The sequence below is a fragment of the Phaenicophaeus curvirostris genome, chromosome 1 (genome assembly GCF_032191515.1).
Source record: "Phaenicophaeus curvirostris isolate KB17595 chromosome 1, BPBGC_Pcur_1.0, whole genome shotgun sequence".
NCBI classification, from domain to species: domain Eukaryota; kingdom Metazoa; phylum Chordata; class Aves; order Cuculiformes; family Cuculidae; genus Phaenicophaeus; species Phaenicophaeus curvirostris.
The window spans coordinates 115,761,034-115,781,861 of record NC_091392.1 but is presented as its reverse complement, the minus strand read 5'-3'; the positions used below and the strand labels follow the sequence as shown (position 1 = coordinate 115,781,861).

The 20,828-nt window shown below is 39.0% G+C and overlaps 2 protein-coding genes across 2 annotated transcripts in view; one reads left to right on the top strand and one right to left on the bottom strand.

The window, feature by feature from the left end:
• Positions 1-20,828, bottom strand: part of SH3BGR (SH3 domain binding glutamate rich protein) — a 614,594-nt gene that overhangs the window by 222,931 nt on the left and 370,835 nt on the right. The gene's annotated exons all lie outside the window — the stretch shown is intronic.
• The window catches only part of DSCAM (DS cell adhesion molecule), a 456,923-nt gene that overhangs the window by 274,762 nt on the left and 161,333 nt on the right, over positions 1-20,828 (top strand). The window contains exons 4-7 of the mRNA XM_069872134.1: positions 9,173-9,319; positions 14,443-14,721; positions 17,033-17,308; positions 19,818-20,114. Coding sequence (XP_069728235.1) covers positions 9,173-9,319; positions 14,443-14,721; positions 17,033-17,308; positions 19,818-20,114 — 999 coding nt within the window. The remainder of the gene's footprint in view (positions 1-9,172; positions 9,320-14,442; positions 14,722-17,032; positions 17,309-19,817; positions 20,115-20,828) is intronic.

The window sequence follows — 20,828 nt, the reverse complement described above, 5'->3', positions numbered from 1 at the left end:
TAACAATCTGGTTTTCAAAATGGCCATTATCATAGTATCCAAACTCATTCAGAAAATGAGAGCACTGCATGTACAATAGCACTAATGCTCATATGTCTTTCCTTATTCTGTGATTACAGAAACACAAATGAACTCATATTACAGTTGAATTTAAAGCTGCTAAAACCATGAATACAGATACCATAAGCTTTCGCAGCCTGCTTGATTTTGGGGCATTGTGTTCAGGTCTCATCCTGTCTGAATATGAACCCAATGCAGTGCCACAACATTTGTTCCTATGGTAATGCTGTTATTGGCTCAGCAGATAATCTCTCTCAGCTCAATTTATAAAGTCAAAACTGGGACTTCATTTTCACACCACCACCACAACCACTGTGCCTTCCTGTTTTTTTTTTTCTCATCTTTTTTTGTTTCCTTTTTTTCTTTTTAGTTTATTTTTTCTTTCTCTTTGTTTCTTTCTCATTCTAATTTTAGTCACTTTGCAGTTCTATATGCAAGAAATGGGCAGGATTGTGCTCTCAGCATAGTAACATTGCATGAAGAACAGCAAAATCTCAAATTCTAAGAGACATGAAACCATTTTGGAATGGAAAAGGAAACAACACAGTACCTAGATTTCACTAAATCCATTTTCTTTTGAGAGCTGCAGAAAGACATAATTGATCCCTTGCATTCCTTAGAGATAAAGCTGCCAAAGTAATAGCAATTTTATATTAAATGTCCTTAACTTTTTTGCAGAGAGATAACCTTAGTTGTTTTTTTATTGAACTCAAAACAGATTAGATACCTATTTGAAATAGCAAAATATCTCATGCAAGGCTGCTGGCTTGTTTTATAAATTCTCAAATTCAATTCTGGGAAAACAAACAAATAAACAAAAACAAAAGGAAAAGGGAAAACTCTGGCTGCTCTGGAACTGACAAAAATTTCAGACCTGCAAGCTGAGTCTTATGATAGAGATACATCTCTGTGAGCTTTGAGGTACCTACAATAGCGCAAGTATGGTAGCAGCCTCCCATGCCTCAGATGACTTCCTATGGCTTTTATGCCTAATTTTCCTCTTGTGTCAGGGAAAAACACCAGGAATATCAAAGACTGTAATTCCTCATGAGTAACATCATAGTATGGTGCCACTTAAAAAACTTTTTTTCTCCCCAAAATTGAGTCATGCTCGCAGTGGCCCAGTTATGAAAACAAAGGCTGGACATGTAATGCAAATATATATATTTGGTTCTTCAACTGTTGTGCCTGAAGGGTGGAGGTGGTAACACAAGAGAAGTTTAATTTATTGTACTTGATCAAGCAAATTAACTACCCTTGGAATATAGCACAGTGCTGTGGCTTCCCTCCTGCTCCTGTTCTCCTAGAAGTCAGCTGCAGGTTGCATGCAGGTAAGGAGAGAGGCTGTGGGCAATATATTCCAAAAGTGCAATTTATAGACCCCAGAGCTGAGGAAATATGGGGAGCTAAAAAAAATGAGTTTTGTCTTCTGTGAGGTTTGTTAGCAGGGCCTGTAAGCTTGGCTACATCTCCAGGGAAGAGGCTGTGCTGCTTACAGGAGCATAGTCATGTTTTGACCATCTTCAGCAGTGAGTAACACCTCAGGTGTCTCATGTAGGTTAAGTATATTCTGTGAGCAATGTTTGGAAAGTGAAGTCCTTACCTTCCTCTTTCCCTACACACCTCCCCTCCTTATCTAATCTTTAGTTTGTATATCAAAAACATTCACAGGATTGTGACTTCAGGGCACAGTTTAAGCCTGGCTGCTTCTAGCATGTTTTCCATGCCCAGAGAAGCAAATTGTTTTGCTTTGAGAATGATGTTGTAGCAGTGCTATAAAAGTGAGTTATAGGTTACTCTCTACTTTGGCTCTGTGGGGAGGTTTCTCCCCTTGCATGCATAGGTCATACTAGAAACTTGCTAAGCAGAAGCAGTTCTATCCAGCGGAGCTGACAAGTACAGCTGATAAAACTTTATTTGTTCTATATTATCATTTGGCACACAATTAGAGCAGCCATCTGTTCTCTTAATTTCTATCAACCCAATTTAGACTGCAATAACATAATGCTGTTAGATGTGTTTCCAACAAAGTAAAAATCAAATATGATTTTTTAAACCATCTTGAGGATAACATTACCCCTATTTAAAGCCTAACAGCATACTGGGAGGGAAAAAAGCATGATAATAGAATAATTAATGATACAGTTTTAAAATATTCTAATTTCCATACAAGAATATTATGCACTAATTCTACAGGAAAGTGTTCACAATTTCCTATGAATTATACATGAGAACAATTTCACATAGGAAAACTAAACAGAATTATTTTAAGTTATTACTCAGACCTGTAAAATTTTATTTTAATCTCTGATATTATGCAGTCTAATGGAAAGCATTAAAAACCTTATATAAGAGCAATTTCATAATTGTTAATGTGACCTCTTCTCACTTAGAGAAATGAACACACAATTTGCTAATGCAGCTTGACTTTAATGAAGTCACTAGGTTATTTAGGGCTCTAGTCTGCAGATAGTAAAATGAGAGGTATGCTTCTAAAATGTCATGGGATTTGGAGCCTTACTTCAGGCTGACCAAACCTAGATATGGCCCAGTTTCCACCCCTTCTTCCCTGTTTGTTCTCTTCAGGGTTTTTCTATTTTGAAATATATATCTTCAAAACAAGTGGTTTGATATTATCTCAGATGAAAATGTAAAGCTTCAATTAATGAATGACATTCAAGGAAGTACATGTTAATGACATATACAAACTGTTCAAATGTTGGTGTAATGGCAAATGATGATATGATTTGAGAAACTGTACGGAGATTGGATTGTGTGATAAAGGGATCGGATTTGAAGATGTAGGTTTTCATACAGCCAATGCCAGTGTCAAGACAGACAATAGGTTGTATCTACAGCATGGGGAAATTTATTCTCTAATTCCATGACTTTGTAAAGGAGGTCATCATTTTCAATGGCTAACTGAAGCAAGTTCACTTTGATAAGAGGACTACTGTAATTCCTGGGTGGATAAGTAGAATGCAAATTTGTATGGATGAGAGTGGTGACATTTTTCATTTACTATTTCTAGAACAAATACTGAACTTATGTACATGATCCAAACTTAAAAAATAACTTCAAAAAGTTGTTAAAGTGATGAGTAAATCTACAGAAATATTTTAAGATAGGAATAACTCACAGCAAATGATTTAGGAAGTTCAATCTGTATAACTAATTAAGGAGAAAGATGGTTTAAGAGGTAATTTCCTCATGTTCTGTAAGTACTTAAATTGGCAGAAGATTTTTGACTGCAGAGGAAATCTTTAATGAAGGCACAGTAAGATATAATAGCTGAGGTCAAAGTCAGATAGACCACAAACAATACAATAACTTTCAAATTTGAGAATAATTAACCATTGGAATAATTTACTCAGGGGTATCATATGCTCTCCTCTTACAAGAAATCTTTAATCATGACTAATGCCTTTTTACAAAAGCTATAACTTAACTTCCAGATATGGACTTGGTGCAGGAGTTAATGGGTGAAGCATGAAAGGTGAGAATAAATTACTCTAATGGTCTTTCTAGTCCTTGGGTCCATAATTTTTTTCAGTCTTACAGTGAGGAAAAGTTGTGTGTTAATGACAGGTGGGATATCAGAGAAAGAATTATGGGTTCCATTCCCTGTTTTTCCACTGACTTGTATACATCAGTCCACATATCCCAGTAAGCTGCTCCGTAAAACTTTTAAATTTGAAGTAGTAACATGTTACTATGCTCCCCCACCTCATCAGGCCAAAAAGTAATAAATGTCCCTAACATCCTTTGAACTCTTGGAATTAAATACATAGTACAGATATTGGGCCAGGTTTTCAAAGGTACCACTCATTGAAAGCCAAAAGAGATGTGAGCTTTGAACATCTCTCAAAATCAGATGCTAAAATTATTATAATCAAGTTTGCAAGGCATTAATACAAACACTACTGAGGAGGAATAATAAATGGGAATTATGAGCTATATTTTGACAGTGTTCTTTTTAATTGTTGTGAAGGAGGCTTCTCTGCCTTCCTCCCTTGATGCCTGCTAACAGCCAAACAAACAAAAATTCCGTTTATCTGAAGGGATGTTCCATTTAAAAGAAAAATACTTATTTAAATCCTTATTTGGCATATTAAGTAGGTGAGTAAAAAAAAATACTTTGTTACAGCAAAGCATGAGTGATTAAATTAAATGCACCTCAAGAAGAAAGCACTCCTTTAGATCATCAGGGCAATAAGAGCTTGCCGGTCCCGATCCTGGTGCATTTCTAAACATTTTTTGAAGCACAGAAGGCAGAACACTCAACACTTTGGCTTTGTCACAGCTGACAGCCTGTCGGTTTTAATGAAAATGCTCTCCGTTTAGAAGATGACAGAAATTACATGCATTTCCCCTTTTATTTTTCTGTCATCTTTCCTGTCTCACATTTCTACAGTAGAAGGATGGGTTAGTTATTAAAGCATTACATAAGTATGCAAAATATATTAAGAAGAAGAGAAGAAAAGAAAAAGCCTTAGCCCTGCAATTATACACAATGTGTGTTGCTGAGACAAGTATACTGTGGGATAACATCTGATGTGTGGCAATAACTATTTACTTTTAGTTATCTTTAAAGAGGGTGAGGCAAAAGTCTCTAAATAATGCATTAAGTGAAGGTTTTATTATACAATTGCCTGAGTAATTTCCAACAGCAAGATGATCAAAGCAGTGTTATATAGCTCAAGTATGCTCATAATTTCTTTAGAAAACATAGGAAGATAACACTGAACAATTTTTTGGCTCTGCATAGCTTTTATAAACCTCTTTTATTAAGTAGTAGGCTTTTAATAAATATGCCCACTCTCATTGACCCAGATATATAACTGCATCTGAGGAAACACTTCCAGAACTGAGGAGAAAAGGCATCACTTGAAAATACAAGTCAATACTATGGGATCTGGAAAATGCCCGCAGATCTATACACATTCTTCAACCTGGCAGTAGTCACTCCACATTTCCCCAGCTTTCATTCCAGTGCAAGTATTAATGCAAATAACGTGCACAAGGTAGAAATACTGACAAAGTGAGCTTTTAGAAGTTTTAAGGGAAGAAATCTACTAACTTAATTTCTGTGGACATCACTTCATGCTTATCCTAGGAGGGGAGACATTTAATTATTAATGATGGCCTGTATAGACCATATCTCAAAATTATGTAGAGGATCTGAAAACAGAGCTTTAGAAAAGCATAGAGAAAGGAATTAATTTTTAAACTTTGGACACATTTGTATGACCTTAAACTTGGGCATACTAGTAGTTTCCAGCAGTGTGACTCTTTGTATACACAGAATTATGTATATTTACCAAAAGTGAAACTGGATCCCAGAAAAAGAAAGCGGCGTGATGCCATTGTAAAAGGAACACATTTCTACCTCTCAGCTATTTGGGTTCCACTTTCTTGACAAAAACACACAGCATGTGCAGATTTGCTGGAGGGACCAAAATATTCACAACCATCCCATTAGTACATTTTCATGTGTTCTGGTCCTGTGATGTGATGGCAGCTGAGCAGCCTCTCTACCAACATCTACTCTGGCACAGTTTGGTAACGGAGTTAGTTCCATTCCTACTTGAAAAGTCTTATCTAAATCTTGATAGGGCTGCAAAGGACACATCTGCATTTTATATGCAGCGCTGGTTCAGCAGCCTGGCAGCCCGGCCAGCCGAGTGGCATTGCTGTGGGCAAGCACACGTCTGAACTGGCTGTGCTGTCTGAAATATAGAGCTGGTTAATGCTCACACAGCTGGAAACTGAAGCAAGACAAGATCGCCTTTGCCACATACCCATCACTAACCCCATGGAAAGTCCTTAAATGTGATTCTCATTTTCCAAAGCTGTCATTTTATGCTGCCTACAGACTAAGAGAGACAACGGTGCTTTAATTACCTGTAGTCCTTATAGCATATTTCTTGGCAAAGGTAGATTTGCTTTATGAATATTTCAGTAGTGCAGAATCTGCATGTGACACAGGAGTCAAACAGCCCATAGTTTTCATACCAAAATTCTAAATATGCTTCTAACATAGAATTAGAGGTAAAGGTAAACTTTTTTAAAGGGTACAGATTTCGACTATCTACACGATGAGGAGATAGGGTGGAATGGGACAAGTGCTTATTTACGAGTAATTGGGGTCTCTGAAGGAAAAAGGAAGAAATACTCAGCAGAGGACATGATGCTACATCTAGGAGTTACAGCATTAGAATCAACAAAAAAAATATCAAATGTATTTTTTGGTCAGCAGGCAGTAGTTCTTTGTGAATCGATATGAACCTGCCTCCCTTAGAGGTGGTAGGATTTCCTTTGCTGTGGCCTTGGAGTTGGTCTGTATGACTGACAGTAGAAAAAGAACAATCCAAGGACTGTTAACAGGTTTTATTGGATGCTAGCCCCCACGCTTGCACACTGTGTTTTCTGGTTTCTAGTAAGTAGCTGTTAGCTGCCTGGTATTTGTGGAAAACCTCATTAGCATGTGTGGTGAAGCCAAGCTATTCTGTGACTAGCAAATAAATAACTTATAAGTAATTGACAAGCTACGTAAATGTATTTTATTGCTTTAACTTGTTCTCAATAACTGTCTATATAGTTTCCTTCAAACACTTCATCTCACATATTAAAATATAAGATGCAAGACAACTTTACTTTTTTTGATGTAATCTTATCAATGCCATATTTCAGACTGGCTGTGAAACTGAAATATTACCTATTTAGGTGCTTTTGCTACTACACTCAGCAGTAAATTCATTTATAAGTAATTTGTGTTGGAACACAAGCCTTCTGTATGCAAGCAATGGAATTTTCAGGGGCTTCATGTAAGTCAATATGGTCTCTGCATGAGAAGGAACCTCCCTAGCCTGTAAGACCCCCTAGGCTGGAATATAGTACTGCTCATGGCTGAGGAGAGCGCTCTAGCCATCCAGTCCTCCTTCACACCTCCTTCAGAAGCAGGCCAGCAGCTTAATCTTTTCTGTGCCTCCATTCTGGAAACTGTTTTTGTTAATATACTTTTTAGTATTGACAGATGTTACTTGAGCAAACAAGGTACTTCAGAAGGATATGTGCCATGTGGTTTATGCTTTCCCAAAGTCGTGACCTAACTGCTTCCATGCTTTTGCCTTTACTTTCAGAAGAACAAAGTCAGCCAAGACAAGTCACCAGTGTGATTATTTTATAGCTCACTATGCATGCAAAGATGAGAGGTGTTGCTTTACTCAGTACTCTCTGCTCTAAGGTTTAGTCTTGTCCCATGGCATTAAATGGTTGCTAAAATTTTCTTTTCCCATTTGTTTTAGATTGTGGTTTAAAGGAGATAGTCCTCTGTAATTATACCATTTCCTCTGTCTTTTCTCTGCTGGATTGCTTTCCCGCTGGTCCATTTGTGAGCAAGCACTCTGACTACGCTTAATTATTAAAAACTCATTGCTCAAATAGGGCTCTGAAGAAAAGGAAATATTTCTTACTGCACGTTACTGAATATTAGTTCATAATGGGTTCCATCTTTATCTATTGTGTATATGTATCTTTATGTATCTAATTTGGGACCAGTATGTTTTATTATACATAGCTACACTTGTGTATAGTGTAAAAGCTGCCAACCACCAGAGGAAAAAATACAAGGCATAAAAAAGAAAAATATTCTCCAGTATAAAGTTTTAGAAAAGAATATGTAGCTTAGATGGCAGTATCTTTTAAATGGCAGAGAAACCAGGTGAGGCCCAAGTTTGCAATGCATTCTGACTGCATTATTTCCAGTTATTGTAAGACAAGAAAAGCTTTAGAGTAAACATGTAACATGTAGATATTGGCTTTTTTTTGTGCCCTTTCTTTTGGAACATGCATTTACAACAGAACAGAGGCATCTGTGCAGGTGTCAAGTGATAAAATCTGCATGATGTGTTCTGTGATGTTTTCCACATATTCTAAAGTTAATAATAAAAAATATGTATTTGGAGAGAATTTCAACTGTATTATTTTCAATTTGAATGAACACTGGGAGAATTGCTGACCATTAACACGTCAGTCCTTTTCAGATTTAGGGAGTAGTCACTTTGATGGGCTTAATTTTCTTCATGAAATAAACCTATCTCTGCATAATTAAAAATAAATAGAATATCTTTGGATATTCGATAATTCATCCTATTCTGTTTATTGAAGCCCTTCCTTTAGACACACAGTCTGTCTACCTACTTATGTTGTGCTTCGCTAATCACAGACTGCAATATCTTTTTTTTAAAAAGTCCACAGCAGATCAGATAATGTATTAACTCATCTTCTGCCAGTAGCTTTGCTCTGGAAGTACTGAACTGCAGAGAGCTCTGCCTGTCCTGCTGAGGCCTGGAGTGCATCAACCCACAGGAAACATGGGGAGGGTGGAGTAGGACTGTTCCTGACACTCATGCTTTAGAGCTTGCAGCTAGCGCAGGTGTGTGCAAATTCACTGGGGTCGGTGGATAGGCAACGTCAGCATGGCTGGTTTGCTGTCCTTGTTTTTCCGTCACATCTGCAGCAGGCTGTGAAGCAGGGCTGTGCTCTTACAGCCAGAAACCTTTAGCAAAGACATCCCATGTTCTGGGGGTAAAATATTCCTCCTTTTGTGAGCTTCTCTTGCTTTCACTGATCTCTTTAGTTTTTGTGATCCTTTTTTTCCTCAATTTTTTTCACATGCATGGACCACGAATGCCATTTTGGCTAATATTGTTTTATTATCCATGCCATCCCAGATCATCTTTCTCACATGTACTGCTCAGCTGCAGAATTGCCATCATGTCACTCTACAATACTGAATTAAACTGAATTAAATTCTGCATTGGTTCTTCACCTTGTACTTTATTTCAGATGCCTCTTGAATATTATTTGTTGATTGTAATACAGACCATGGCATGTATTTTCCTTGCGGATCCCTACCTTTTCTATAAGAAATGCACATGAATTAATATCCCCTTATTCATTGGCACTAAGTACTTATAAAACGTACAAATAGCAGCTTCTAGACTCTGTAAAAAAAAACCTTCAGGACTTTCCAGTGTATGTCATCCATCCTTCAAGCAAGCAGAGCATAATAACAATTTTAAACACTGCAAATTCTTGTGTCTTTCAGGACCTAGATTTCTCATCACATCCACGGGAGCCTTGTATATTTTAGATGTACAGAATGAAGATGGACTGTACAACTACCGATGTATCACAAGGCACAAATACACTGGAGAAACACGACAAAGCAACAGTGCAAGACTTTTTGTATCAGGTGCTCTTTTATGTATCATGTTTAATTAAGTATTGTATATTCCTCTCCCAAATGTGCTAAACTGGCACATCTTGTGCCCATAGACACTAACAATCAAATCACTTATCAAATGGAGAGCAGAAGTGGTCAGTTGTGAGATGCTGCTGCAAAATAAAATGTCCCATTTTAAAAACCTTTTCTCTGTTTTTCACCTCCCATTAGATATTTCCAGAGAGACTATAGGGTGCACTGACATTTAGTACGGTGATTTTCAGTAGGTGTAGAGTACTTTAAAAAAGCACTGTGGATGGGATTCATCTCATTAAAAGTAGACTTGTGCAATGAAAATGTTTATAGTCACCTTAACTTCCCTTTGTAATGAAAGGAGAAGAACACTTTTAGGGGTAGTGCATCTAACCTACTTCAGCAACCCACTTTGAGGTGAGATGAATTGCCCCACAGAGCCTATTTATCTCTGTTAACCATAGCAGGCACTCAGGACATTTAACTCGGCTGTAGGTATTTCCACTGCGGGAGTCTCAGGTTAACTGAGGTGCATTTAAGCCTTCTTTTTTGTTCATCACACTCCTTCCATGGGGAAAACAGTGTATTCTCCTGTTTCAAGAAAGGCTCCCCAGCCAGAAAGGAGTACATGACCTGTCCCAGGCACCCATGGTGCTGCAGGCAGAGAGGAGGGCTAGCTGGTGGCTGTCCACAGGCAGAGCTAAGAGTCCCTTATGCAAAGGATAGGAAAATAAGACAATAGATGGAGCATTATAACTTTTCCTTGTAATTGTAAATCACCTCCTGATCATTGTGTGTGTGATGGACTGTTGGGTTCCCCATGCATACCTGCCGAAGAGTTAGATTTATCAGAGTACAGTGCTGTTCCAATCCCACCTTCTTCCCATTTTGTCTCAGTGAGAGGAGGTGCCAGTTGTGGATGAGGTGAGAAGTAGGAGCAGACTCCTTGCCCAGGCTTTCAAAACAGCTGTGTATAAGATAAACTCTTCCCCATCTCCCCTTCCTCTCCCTCATTCTCTGCGTGCCTGTAGCTGCAACCTGTGTTTCCATGTGAGCAAATCTGCAATTGTGTTCCTACATCTACAGTTAGCTAAGACTGTACCCCAGACTCTCCTTTCCCTCTGCATCGTTGCCTTACAGAAGACATGTCCCCCACCCCTCTTAAAGCTCCACAGTTTTTCCTCCTTTTCACCTTTAGTAAGTTGCTCTAAAGGTCTTAACTCTAATGATCAGTCAGCGTATGGTGACCTTCACAGTGTGAGTCAGTGGGGTCATTCTCCTTTTAACCTTGTCCTCTTGTCTTTTGGTCTTTTCATCAGAAAAAAATAATAATATAGTGATTAGATCTCATCACTCCCTGTTTGAGAGCCATAAGGGAGACAGAGGTGGACACAAGGATTTGCATTAGCAACATACTTCCTGCCCTCCCCTAAGTGTTCATTGCTGAAGGATTCTGGAGTCCTCTGAACACACAAGTCAGTACTAGAATACACTAATGAAAGAAAAAAAACCAAAACCAAAATCAGGGTGATTGTTTGGGTTAGAATCACTTACCAGACAGATCCAGGAGTTTCTTCCTTTAATACGTGTCCCATGTGGGCAAAACTCTTGCCTCTGCTTGTTCCAGCCAGATGAAGTAGCAGTTTTCCTGCACAACAATCTCCCTGCTTTAGTCTTATAAGAATAGGCAGGGTCCTTTGCTTATAGCTGTCTCCATAATATGGTCTGTTTCCGTGTGAAATCATGCTAAGGCTGAGCCACTGGTAACATAAATAAAATCAGGCTTGTATCTTGGTTACCACAAGAAAATTTCTAGTTGTTTCTCTGAACAAAGGGGGAAAAAATGAAAGCTCTGTATTGTTTGTGGTTCAGGACCAGCACTCTAGAAGATGTGCTTCGTCTAGAGTTCCCTTTTCTATTGTCATTTGCAGACAAATCAAAATAGGGAAGTTTATCTGTGTGCAATAGCTGGATTTTTTAATTTAGTGGGTTTAATTTTTCTATTTTAGTGTCATGGAGGTCTCTGATTTCCGGTCTTGTTAGTTTACTTAACAAATGCAGCACTTATGGGCAGAGTTTTTCGCTTAAGATTTCTCTAACAGGTTTTCTTATTTCTTTCCTGGAATTTATATTTTAAAATAGTACATCCTTTAAAAATTGAGATAAAGAGGCCATGAATATAGTTGTAAAAAAGGTCTGCTTGTATGAGACCGCGTTTTCCCTGTCTTTTGCATCCATAAATATTCCTTGCTTACTTCAGGATGAAATATTTTGTGGTGGATATTGATCATGGTCTCTTGGACTCATTTTAAATTCCCTCCCCCTCCCCCTCCCCCTCCCCCTCCCCCTCCCCCTCCCCCTCCCCCTCCCCCTCCCCCTCCCCTTCCCTTCCCTTCCCTTCCCTTCCCTTCCCTTCCCTTCCCTTCCCTTCCCTTCCCTTCCCTTCCCTTCCCTTCCCTTCCCTTCCCTTCCCTTCCCTTCCCTTCCCTTCCCTTCCCTTCCCTTCCCTTCCCTTCCCTTCCCTTCCTTTCCCTAACTGAAATATATGCAGTACAGGAGCTTTAAACAGATGTATAATCCAGGGACAACCCAAAGAGATGTTTTTACTGTTCCTTTAAGTATACAGAATACAAGAAAGCAAGTCACTGGGTCATATTTTGTGTGCCCCTTTATATATTTTAAATCCCTCCTCTATATGAACCAGCTCAAGGTTTCTCAACTATGTAGGCAAATCCCGGTTTAGCTGTTCCATGGATAGGTCTCCAGGCTGGGCTGCTTCTGCCAAGGCTCAGTTTGAGATGGAAAAAGTGAGGCACAGTGAACCTGGGACAGAGGACTCAGGGTCTGGTTTGCTGTTCTTGAAGGGTGAGAAATGGTAGCTGCAGAAGAGGGCTGTGCCTCCCATGGCATGTTGCCATAGCCCCCAGCTCCTAGGGGTAGCCTGCCAGGCTTCTCGGGCTTCTGCCTAGGCCTGGAAGCAGAAGGGCAGTGGCTACTTTGCTGTCACCATCAGCTTGTTATCTGAGGTGGTTTTGCAATTTACCTGGGCCCAGCATCAAGGCATGTGTGGTTCTCTGCAGCAAACTAGGAGGCTGTCAGGATGCAATATTCACTAACCACAAATTTTCCTTACCATTACTTTCATTCCTCCCCGGTGGCCCCCATCCTGTCCAAGTAGTACTTTGTATTTTTGTTATTAAAGGACTGAAAATGGAACCATATGTATTTCCTTCACAGTCTCTTGAAGTTAGAGGCATACAAAGAAAATAGGAAGCTACTGTGAGTTTTGAGTAGGAATGCACAGACAATACCTTTAGAAGTCAGTTCTTATTTTTTAATTATTACCTTCAATTGAAGAAATTGATTTTTTTGTAGGCATAAACTTTCTAAGAGCCAAACCTGTAACTTCTTGCATGCTTGTATTTTTACTGAATTCCTCAGGGTGCACAAAATAATCTATGCAGTGAAAGCATAGATTCCTGATGACCCAAAAGGCGAGAAAGAAGCTGGCTGATCAATTAGTCAAATTGACATTGGCCTTCCCAATAGCATCCTGGCAGATTGTGTTTTCACTAAGCCAGACATAAGCAGCATGGCAAGCTTAAAAATATAACCCATCTCGATGCCAAATATGGATCTTGAGGCTACAGATGCATGCAAAATCATTTGTTTAACTAGTAGCTGACACGTTTCTAATGAGGCAGACAGTAAGTTGCTGTAAATTGAATGGGGTTTTGCCTTCAGCGACTCAACTTTTTTCTGCTCTCTAAGTGTCAGCAAAACTGCTGTGGTAATCTTTCATTGAACTTGGCAATTAGGATTTTGTCTAGATATTCACATAAAATTTTCTTAGCCTATTTGTTTGCCATCACAATTTTAGTTTCTGGATAGATAGAGGCACTACCAAAACTGTACTAGCAATCTGCTCTCAAGCATACTCTCCCATGGCTGCAGTTCATCAACATGTATGTAAATTAGTTTTAAACTAAGTAGCTTACGTACTGATTTTGCTGTTGCTTATGTAGCTTGAATACACCATGAACTGTCCTTTAATGTTTGCAGTGCTCTGTGAGTAGTACCTGAGGTAGTTAAGTCAAAGACCACTTGAAAATACCAAAATTATGATAATCATACCTACACACAGGGAACTGTGATGTTAGGAAACCCAAAAAAATTGTTGTGTCAAATAGGAGTAAAAGGAGTTAATCAGTGCAAGGAGTTTCTTTGTGAGACAGAAATCTTAGTGAACTGAGTGCATGTGATGAGAAAATACTTAGCTAAATATTTCTTGATTTATTGTTCAGTATTTATGTTGCAATAGCTCCAGGATGGGCTTCTATCATGCTGCATGCTGCACAAAACTGTAAATCATGTCAGCCTCTTCCTCCAAACATTTTCAAACTCAGAAAGCCAAAATTGCAAAGTACTATTTCTGATGAGGTACATGCACCTCTGGTGAAGGCGCTCTGCCAGACTTCTGTGAGATAAGTATATGTTAGGTGCTACACAAGTGTCTTGGTCTAGGAACTACTTGTCTCAGTAAGCTGAGTACAGAAAGTTGGGGTATTAAGTTGTATGTTTAGTCTTGTTGTGTTAAATTCTTTTTACAGAGAAGAAGAAAAGGCTTGTCTGTCAGTTAGACTACAGAAAGAAATTCCTGTGTCTTTGCCCATTTCTCTCCTGACAAGGGAATAAATTGCTCCTGTAATTCAAAGCCTTCAGACCACTGAGAAGCATGGAGAATGTGTTGGCTTCATTGTAGAGGAATAGTGTAGGGATATCACTGATAATAATTGTTAAGGCAACATGTTTCTGGCTCTCTATTCCTCTGATGGAGGACATGAAAGGTGATCGGAGAAATGGTTGTCACCTGGAGAAAATCTAGTGAGAGCATTTTGAAGCAGTCATGAGATGCTTCAGTAGTACATGCTGCTGGATCCCAGCCACCACTACTGAGAGATTACAGACTGATGGCTGGGTCACAGTAGCAAACTGTAGTGCATAAAACACAGGGCTAGAGAGCAAAAAAAAAAAAATAGAGGAGAAAAAATACAGGCAAATTGCTTAGTGAATGAAAGAATTTTAATACTCACATTGAAAACTGCTATTTGTTTTTTCAGATCCAGCGAATTCAGCTCCATCTATTCTAGATGGGTTTGACCACCGTAAAGCCATGGCAGGACAGCGAGTGGAGCTGCCTTGCAAAGCGTCAGGGCACCCCGCACCAAAGTATCGTTGGCTGAAAGACAACGTTCCCTGGGAGCCTGACAGCAGGTTTCGGCAGACAGTTACAGGTCTGCTGATTGAGAACACACGTCCCTCGGACTCAGGCAACTACGTCTGCGAGGTGTGGAACAACTATGGGACTGCTGAGATGATAGGGCGACTGTATGTAAAACGTAAGTCCTGCATTGAATTAAGCTCTCAGGCCACTTCTTCCCTGTGTGTTGCTGTATCTTTCTGTGCTTTCTGTTTTGTTACTTTACCTTAGCAATGCTTAAACTTCTCAAAGTAGTGGAACATCAGAAAGTAGGCTCTGTGGAGATGAGTTCATTGGACAGTTGAGTGATCAGAAGTGCAAATAGATGCAGTTTATAATGTAGGTATGTAATTTATGACATAGAGGATATGTAATTTAGAAGCGTGAATTGGATGCTTAAAAAGAAATTGCAAATGTTCTCATGAATAAAGCTGCCAAACTCTCATTGCCATGACTCACGCTGTTTGGTAATATTGAATACTCATACCTCCTCTCAGTTGAGTATTCATGTGTGAATATTCTGACTGTTTCACAAATCCTACAAAGATAATTATTACTCAGAAGCACTGCACTGGCAAAGTGTTATTCTTCTATTGTTAAAAAAATATATATTTCCTGGAATAGAAATAATGCTCTGTGAACTAACCTTTCCACCTATACAGCATGACTAGCAGAGTGAAAAAGGAGAAGTTTGTGAACAGTTCAGGCCATAAAAATGTCTACACAAATAATTACACATAACGTACTTGGGGACAACAAAATAGAGATCAAAGTTCAATAATTCATGAATTATAATGGAGGAGCTTTGCTTTTAAATGTATTCATAAAAATAAGTTGAATTCAGTCTACCTTGTATGGTGTAAAGTCAAAACTTTCAGACACGTGATGTTATAGTGTTGCTAGTGATACCCAAAGTATTCCCTACTGCCTGGAGATACCTTTTACATACTGGCTTGGTGGTCAAACAGCCAGTAGATACCTTCTGGATCAGGTTGGCAGGAAGCAACAGATGGACAAAGGACTTTCACCTGCCTCTGCAGCAGAGGATGTTTCACTTCCTTGCGTCATCGTGGCTCTGAGATATTGGTGGCGCACCTGAGTGTGTCTGTTTCTGTCTGTGCTATTTAATGGGTCATGGACAGTTTTGACCCTTTGTGATCTTTCATATAGGAAACATAGAGATATTAAGTGGCTTATAAAATGCATATAAACACATATTAACTGTTACTCTGGACTATTGTAGAGGAAAGATATGTCACGTCTGTGATCCAGAATGAGTGAAGCCACTGACCTGTGTGTTTCTTTCAAGTTTTTTCAAGGCCTCCATTCACAATGGGCTGCTAAAGATTTATTACTACCTGTGTGTTATAAAATGTTCAGTAAAGTAAATGAGTTAGCTGTGGAAATTTTAATGTATATATGTGTCTATGCATGTATGCAGGCTGGTTAAAAAAAATATTGGATGATATGTATTTAGTATCAGAAATTATATCAGTTGTGATAGTAGCCTCTTATCTTTATAAGGAAGCCAAACCAAAATATATAAAGCATGAAATGAGATCTGCATTCATTAATGCAAATAACTGTTAGGTGGCAGGATAAAGACTGTTTTCCTTGCATTTATATTTATGAATTTTCTTCAACAACGTTCATCCTCTATTTTTTTCTGCAGTACAAAACTTGTATTACCTATGTTCTACTGTTTCTTAAGGCTGACTAGAAAATATTCTAGTCTTCCCATGTTGAAACAGAAAATCTGGAGAGCCCCCACAAAAATAGTACTTCCGTATGGACAGATCTGATGGATAGCTATGGGTGTACCTATGTTAACGTTTTAGCATGGATCTTTCTCACTTAAAAGCTGATCTCCTGGTCATTGGCATTTACTACACTTGTTCACATCAGGGAGTGATTTTGGAATGTGTAAACTGGGTTCCTTTTGCAGGAGATGAAGCCAGATGAGCTTCAGGAATGCACATAATGCATTGAACTAACATGAAGTAACATCCTACACTCCCAAATCACATGTAGTGCCATAGTTAGAATCATAGAATCATTAGGTTGGAAAAGACCTTTGAGATCATCAATTCCAACTGTACTTGTCTACTAGGCTTTCAGCGCCAATGGTGTTAATCAGTAGAGCTGATTACACTGTGAATACACAGTAGATACTGTATATTTAGGTGTAGGATTATATCATGCGTTGAATAGGATATCCTATAGATCTAAATGTTTTGTGTTATGGATGTTGGTGGCAAAAATGCTTGTTTAGAGCAAACACAGTCATCTGTTGTTTGCTTGAGGGTTGGTTTTTTTCAGAAGGATATGGATGTGCTTTTTGTTGTTCACCTTAACTGAGAGTTAATTTGTTACTTAGACATAAATGCACATGTGTACTTAATGTTTTCAATTTCCCGTGACCTCTCCCTTATTCTGATTTAAATCTTCAGAACCACTAAAAGCGACGATTAGTCCACGGAAAGTAAAAAGCAGTGTTGGCAGCCAAGTGTCCTTGTCCTGCAGTGTAACGGGAACTGAGGACCAGGAGCTGTCCTGGTATCGTAATGGGGAAATCATTGACCCCGGTAACAACGTCCGGATCACTGGTGTCAACCGAGAGAACCTTATAATGGATGGCATGGCCAAGAGTGATGGTGGAGCTTACCAGTGCTTTGTGCGCAAGGACAAGATGTCTGCTCAAGACTATGTTCAGGTGGTCCTAGAAGGTCAGTCACTATCTGTTTAGAGATTCTGATTTCCACAATATATATATGTCATTTTTGGTGTCATTGTTGTAAAGTGAAGCATAGTGGACCCTAGACGGAATAAGAGGGTACTTATGAAATATCAGTGGGATTTATTGATCCCCACTCTGAGCAAAAACTATTGCAATGAAAAAAAAAAAAAAAAAACCAAAAATCCCTCCTGAGCAGTTCTCCCAGTCTCTTTTATTGGCTTTGGGTGTTTTTTGGGGGGGCGGGAGGGAGCTGATGGTGGTGGCAGTGCTAATTTTTTACATTAGTTTTCACCAGAACATGAGAAAAAAAGGGTCTCTATTCAACTCCAACTATCTCCTACTGGGCATAGCTTCTGGTTGGCTCTGTTGCCTGAAGGCCTGGACATCATCTTAACTAACTGACACCATGTTCCATATGATAATCAAGTGAGGAATGTAATCAGTTTGTAGAGAGCTGGTTCACTAATGAGGCTGTAGTGCAGTTGCAGCAGGGGCATTATTTTTAGAGTCTTTGTAGAAAAAGAAGAGACTACCTGCCTAAACTGAGTTACCTCAGCAACCATCTCCTGTGACAAAGAAAGCCTAAAGAGCATATTGATAATCTATCATGAATGTCAAGAGAGTGCAGGTTATCAGAAAGCAACAGCAGGAAAGATTTCAAAGACAGCTGGGTCTCACTGGGGAAATAATGTCTGCTTTCATCTCAAAAAAAAGGCTGTCACTTGAATGAAAAAAAAAAAGAGGAGGGAGGAGGAGGGGTGGCAGAGGTACATGGTGTGCACAGTCACTGATTCATTGGTCCTGTGTCAACTTTCTTTCAGGATAAAAAAATGGAGTTTTTTGTTGCTCTTGTTTTGGTTTCTGAGGGATGACAGTATCTAATACACAGCAAAGGAAAGGAAGAGTGTAGAGATGAAAATAAATACATAAATTAGAACTCTGTCACACAACCAATCGGACAGAAATGTAAGGGATAGTGGGGAAGAAGATAAAATTATGAAATCAAATCAAATCCTCCTCTGGGGATGCTGAGGTCTTTCAGCAGCCCAAGATTGTCAGCGCCTTATGTTTTTTACTATGTGGCAAGCAAGGGAATTTTGTAGTTGTGGTTTTAATTCTGCTGTTATTCAGTATGTTTACTGTGAAGTGTTAGACACATCATGCCAGTTTCTTTGGTTCCCTGGTTGAGGTTGCGCTGAAATTGTAATGTAACAATTGTGATTTCCAGAGGAGTCATCATAGTTTATGCCTTCCAAACATATGGGTAACACATAAGAGAGCGTGCATGGAAACGGTACATAGTTTGCACAAACAGTGCATCACACAGATCATGAGACATATCAGTCCTGACCCCCTCTGTCCTGTGCAGCATTGACAGGATTTGTCTTTAAAGGCATCTTGTACAAGGTGAGTTTTCAAGTGTCTTTGGTCCCTCTCTAGGTAATGATGTCCCTTTTCCTCCTATTTCTTGGAGGCGCTAATGTAGGAACACTGAGGTTAGTTGGCTTACTTGCCACTTGACTCTTTAAAACCAGACAGTAGCCTATGGCACCGTTGTCCAAACTTTGGACTGAATTGCTTCCTGTGTTTTACATACTGCTCTTAGTGTGTGGCCTTTTGTTCCAAATTACCCTGGAATTCCTTCTAGTTACGGATTTGAAAGTATTGTTTTCAAGGGAGAACAAACATGCACTGCATGATCTCAGAAAGAACTTCCTAACTAATAGCAGAGTGCTAGTACTCTTAAATGTTATCACACTGAATTCCCTCTATACATGGTTATTTAATCCAGCTCCCTACTTACTATCTCAATGTTTCTATCTCTATCCATTCTCTTTATTCACTCACCTGGTAGAGGCTAAGCCAATTGTAACATGAATCACAAGACAAAGCATTTGAATGCTCTAGTTTCAGAGGAATACTTATCTGTAGCACAGAAACAAATTGGCATCACTGCTATTACTGACAATCTGTATTCAGAAAAGCTTAATCTAATACTTTTCTAAATGGGGAGTTGTGCATCAGGACGCAAGTGGATTGGCACAGCTATGAGAAATTAGATTATGAGAGTTATGCCTGGCTTTTGGCAAAAGAATTCATATCCTGAGCTTTCCAAGGAGTTGAAAACTACCAGGAAAAGAAAAATTCTAAATGAATTGAGGTTTTGCTGTCTGTCATTTGCAAGGAATTATGTATGATTTTAGTAGTTCATATAGTTCTGCAGAGCCCTGGGCCATCTATTCAAGCGTTTTTTCCTTCAGCAGTGGTCAGTACTAGCTTCCTTAGAAGATGAAGAAGAAACCTTCAGTAAGCAAAGAAAAAAATAAGTTCTCTGCTACCAAAATTTCTTTCCCTCTCTCAGTAATTAGCTACATTTAGAACACAATTGTTTGCATATGTTCTAAAAAAGATCTTGGCTTTTGTGATGGGCTTCATGACAGAGGGAAGAGGTTTACAGCATGCAAGTACTACTCTCCTGCTTCTCTTTGCCTTGGCAGATGGAACTCCCAAAATAATTTCTGCCTTTAGTGAGAAAGTGGTGAGTCCGGGAGAGCCAGTCTCCCTTATGTGCAATGTGAAGGGGACTCCTTTGCCTACAATCACTTGGACGTTGGATGAGGATCCCATTGTGAAGGACGGCAGTCATCGTATCAGCCAGATTATCACCTCTGAAGGCAATGTGGTCAGTTACCTGAATATCTCTAACACTCAGGTCCGAGACGGTGGAGTTTATCGCTGTACTGCCAACAACTCTGCTGGAGTCGTCCCGTACCAGGCTCGAATAAACGTAAGAGGTGCTTGTCAAATCAGCTCCTCAAAAAAACACACATAACTCATTGTAGTGGAGAAGATTGTTGCATGTGATGAAATGAGTCTTGGAATGCTCAGACCAACTTACTGTTTTTCCTCTCCTTTTCTTCCCCATTCTTCCTCTTCCTACCCCCGCCTTTCCAGCCCCATCTAGAAAGTATATGGTATGGTTAAATGTTGGAAGAACCCTTTGGCTTATGTTCTATCTTCTGGTTTTCCTATACTCATCTCTATTAATTCACAGTTTCTTTGCTTTAGTCCTGCTGTGCATGGGGTTTTTTTCTTTTCCTTTCCTCTTTTACTTGTCCAACATTCATTGTAATTATTCACGTATACAGTACTTTAGCTTGCATTTCTAGCCTTACATGGCTTAAGCTTGCATTTCTAGCTCTACATGGCTTAATACCCATCATCATGGTATTATACTTTATATATGTGAAAAAAAAAAGCTGACTTTGTCAGTGTTTCCATGTGTAGCAAGATTCTAACTTTGTATCAGTTTTAATATTTCACATTAATTAAATCATCCTCAGCCTTCTAATTTGTAATGCAGCAAAGATTTTATCAGGCAAGTCTTGGATAATGCAAACATATACCCCCACATAATTAGTATGTATGCTGCAGGGTGAGGAAAAACTGGAGCATATAAAGATTAGGGAAAATGCTCAATTAGCTCTTAAAAGGAAAAACTGTCTAAT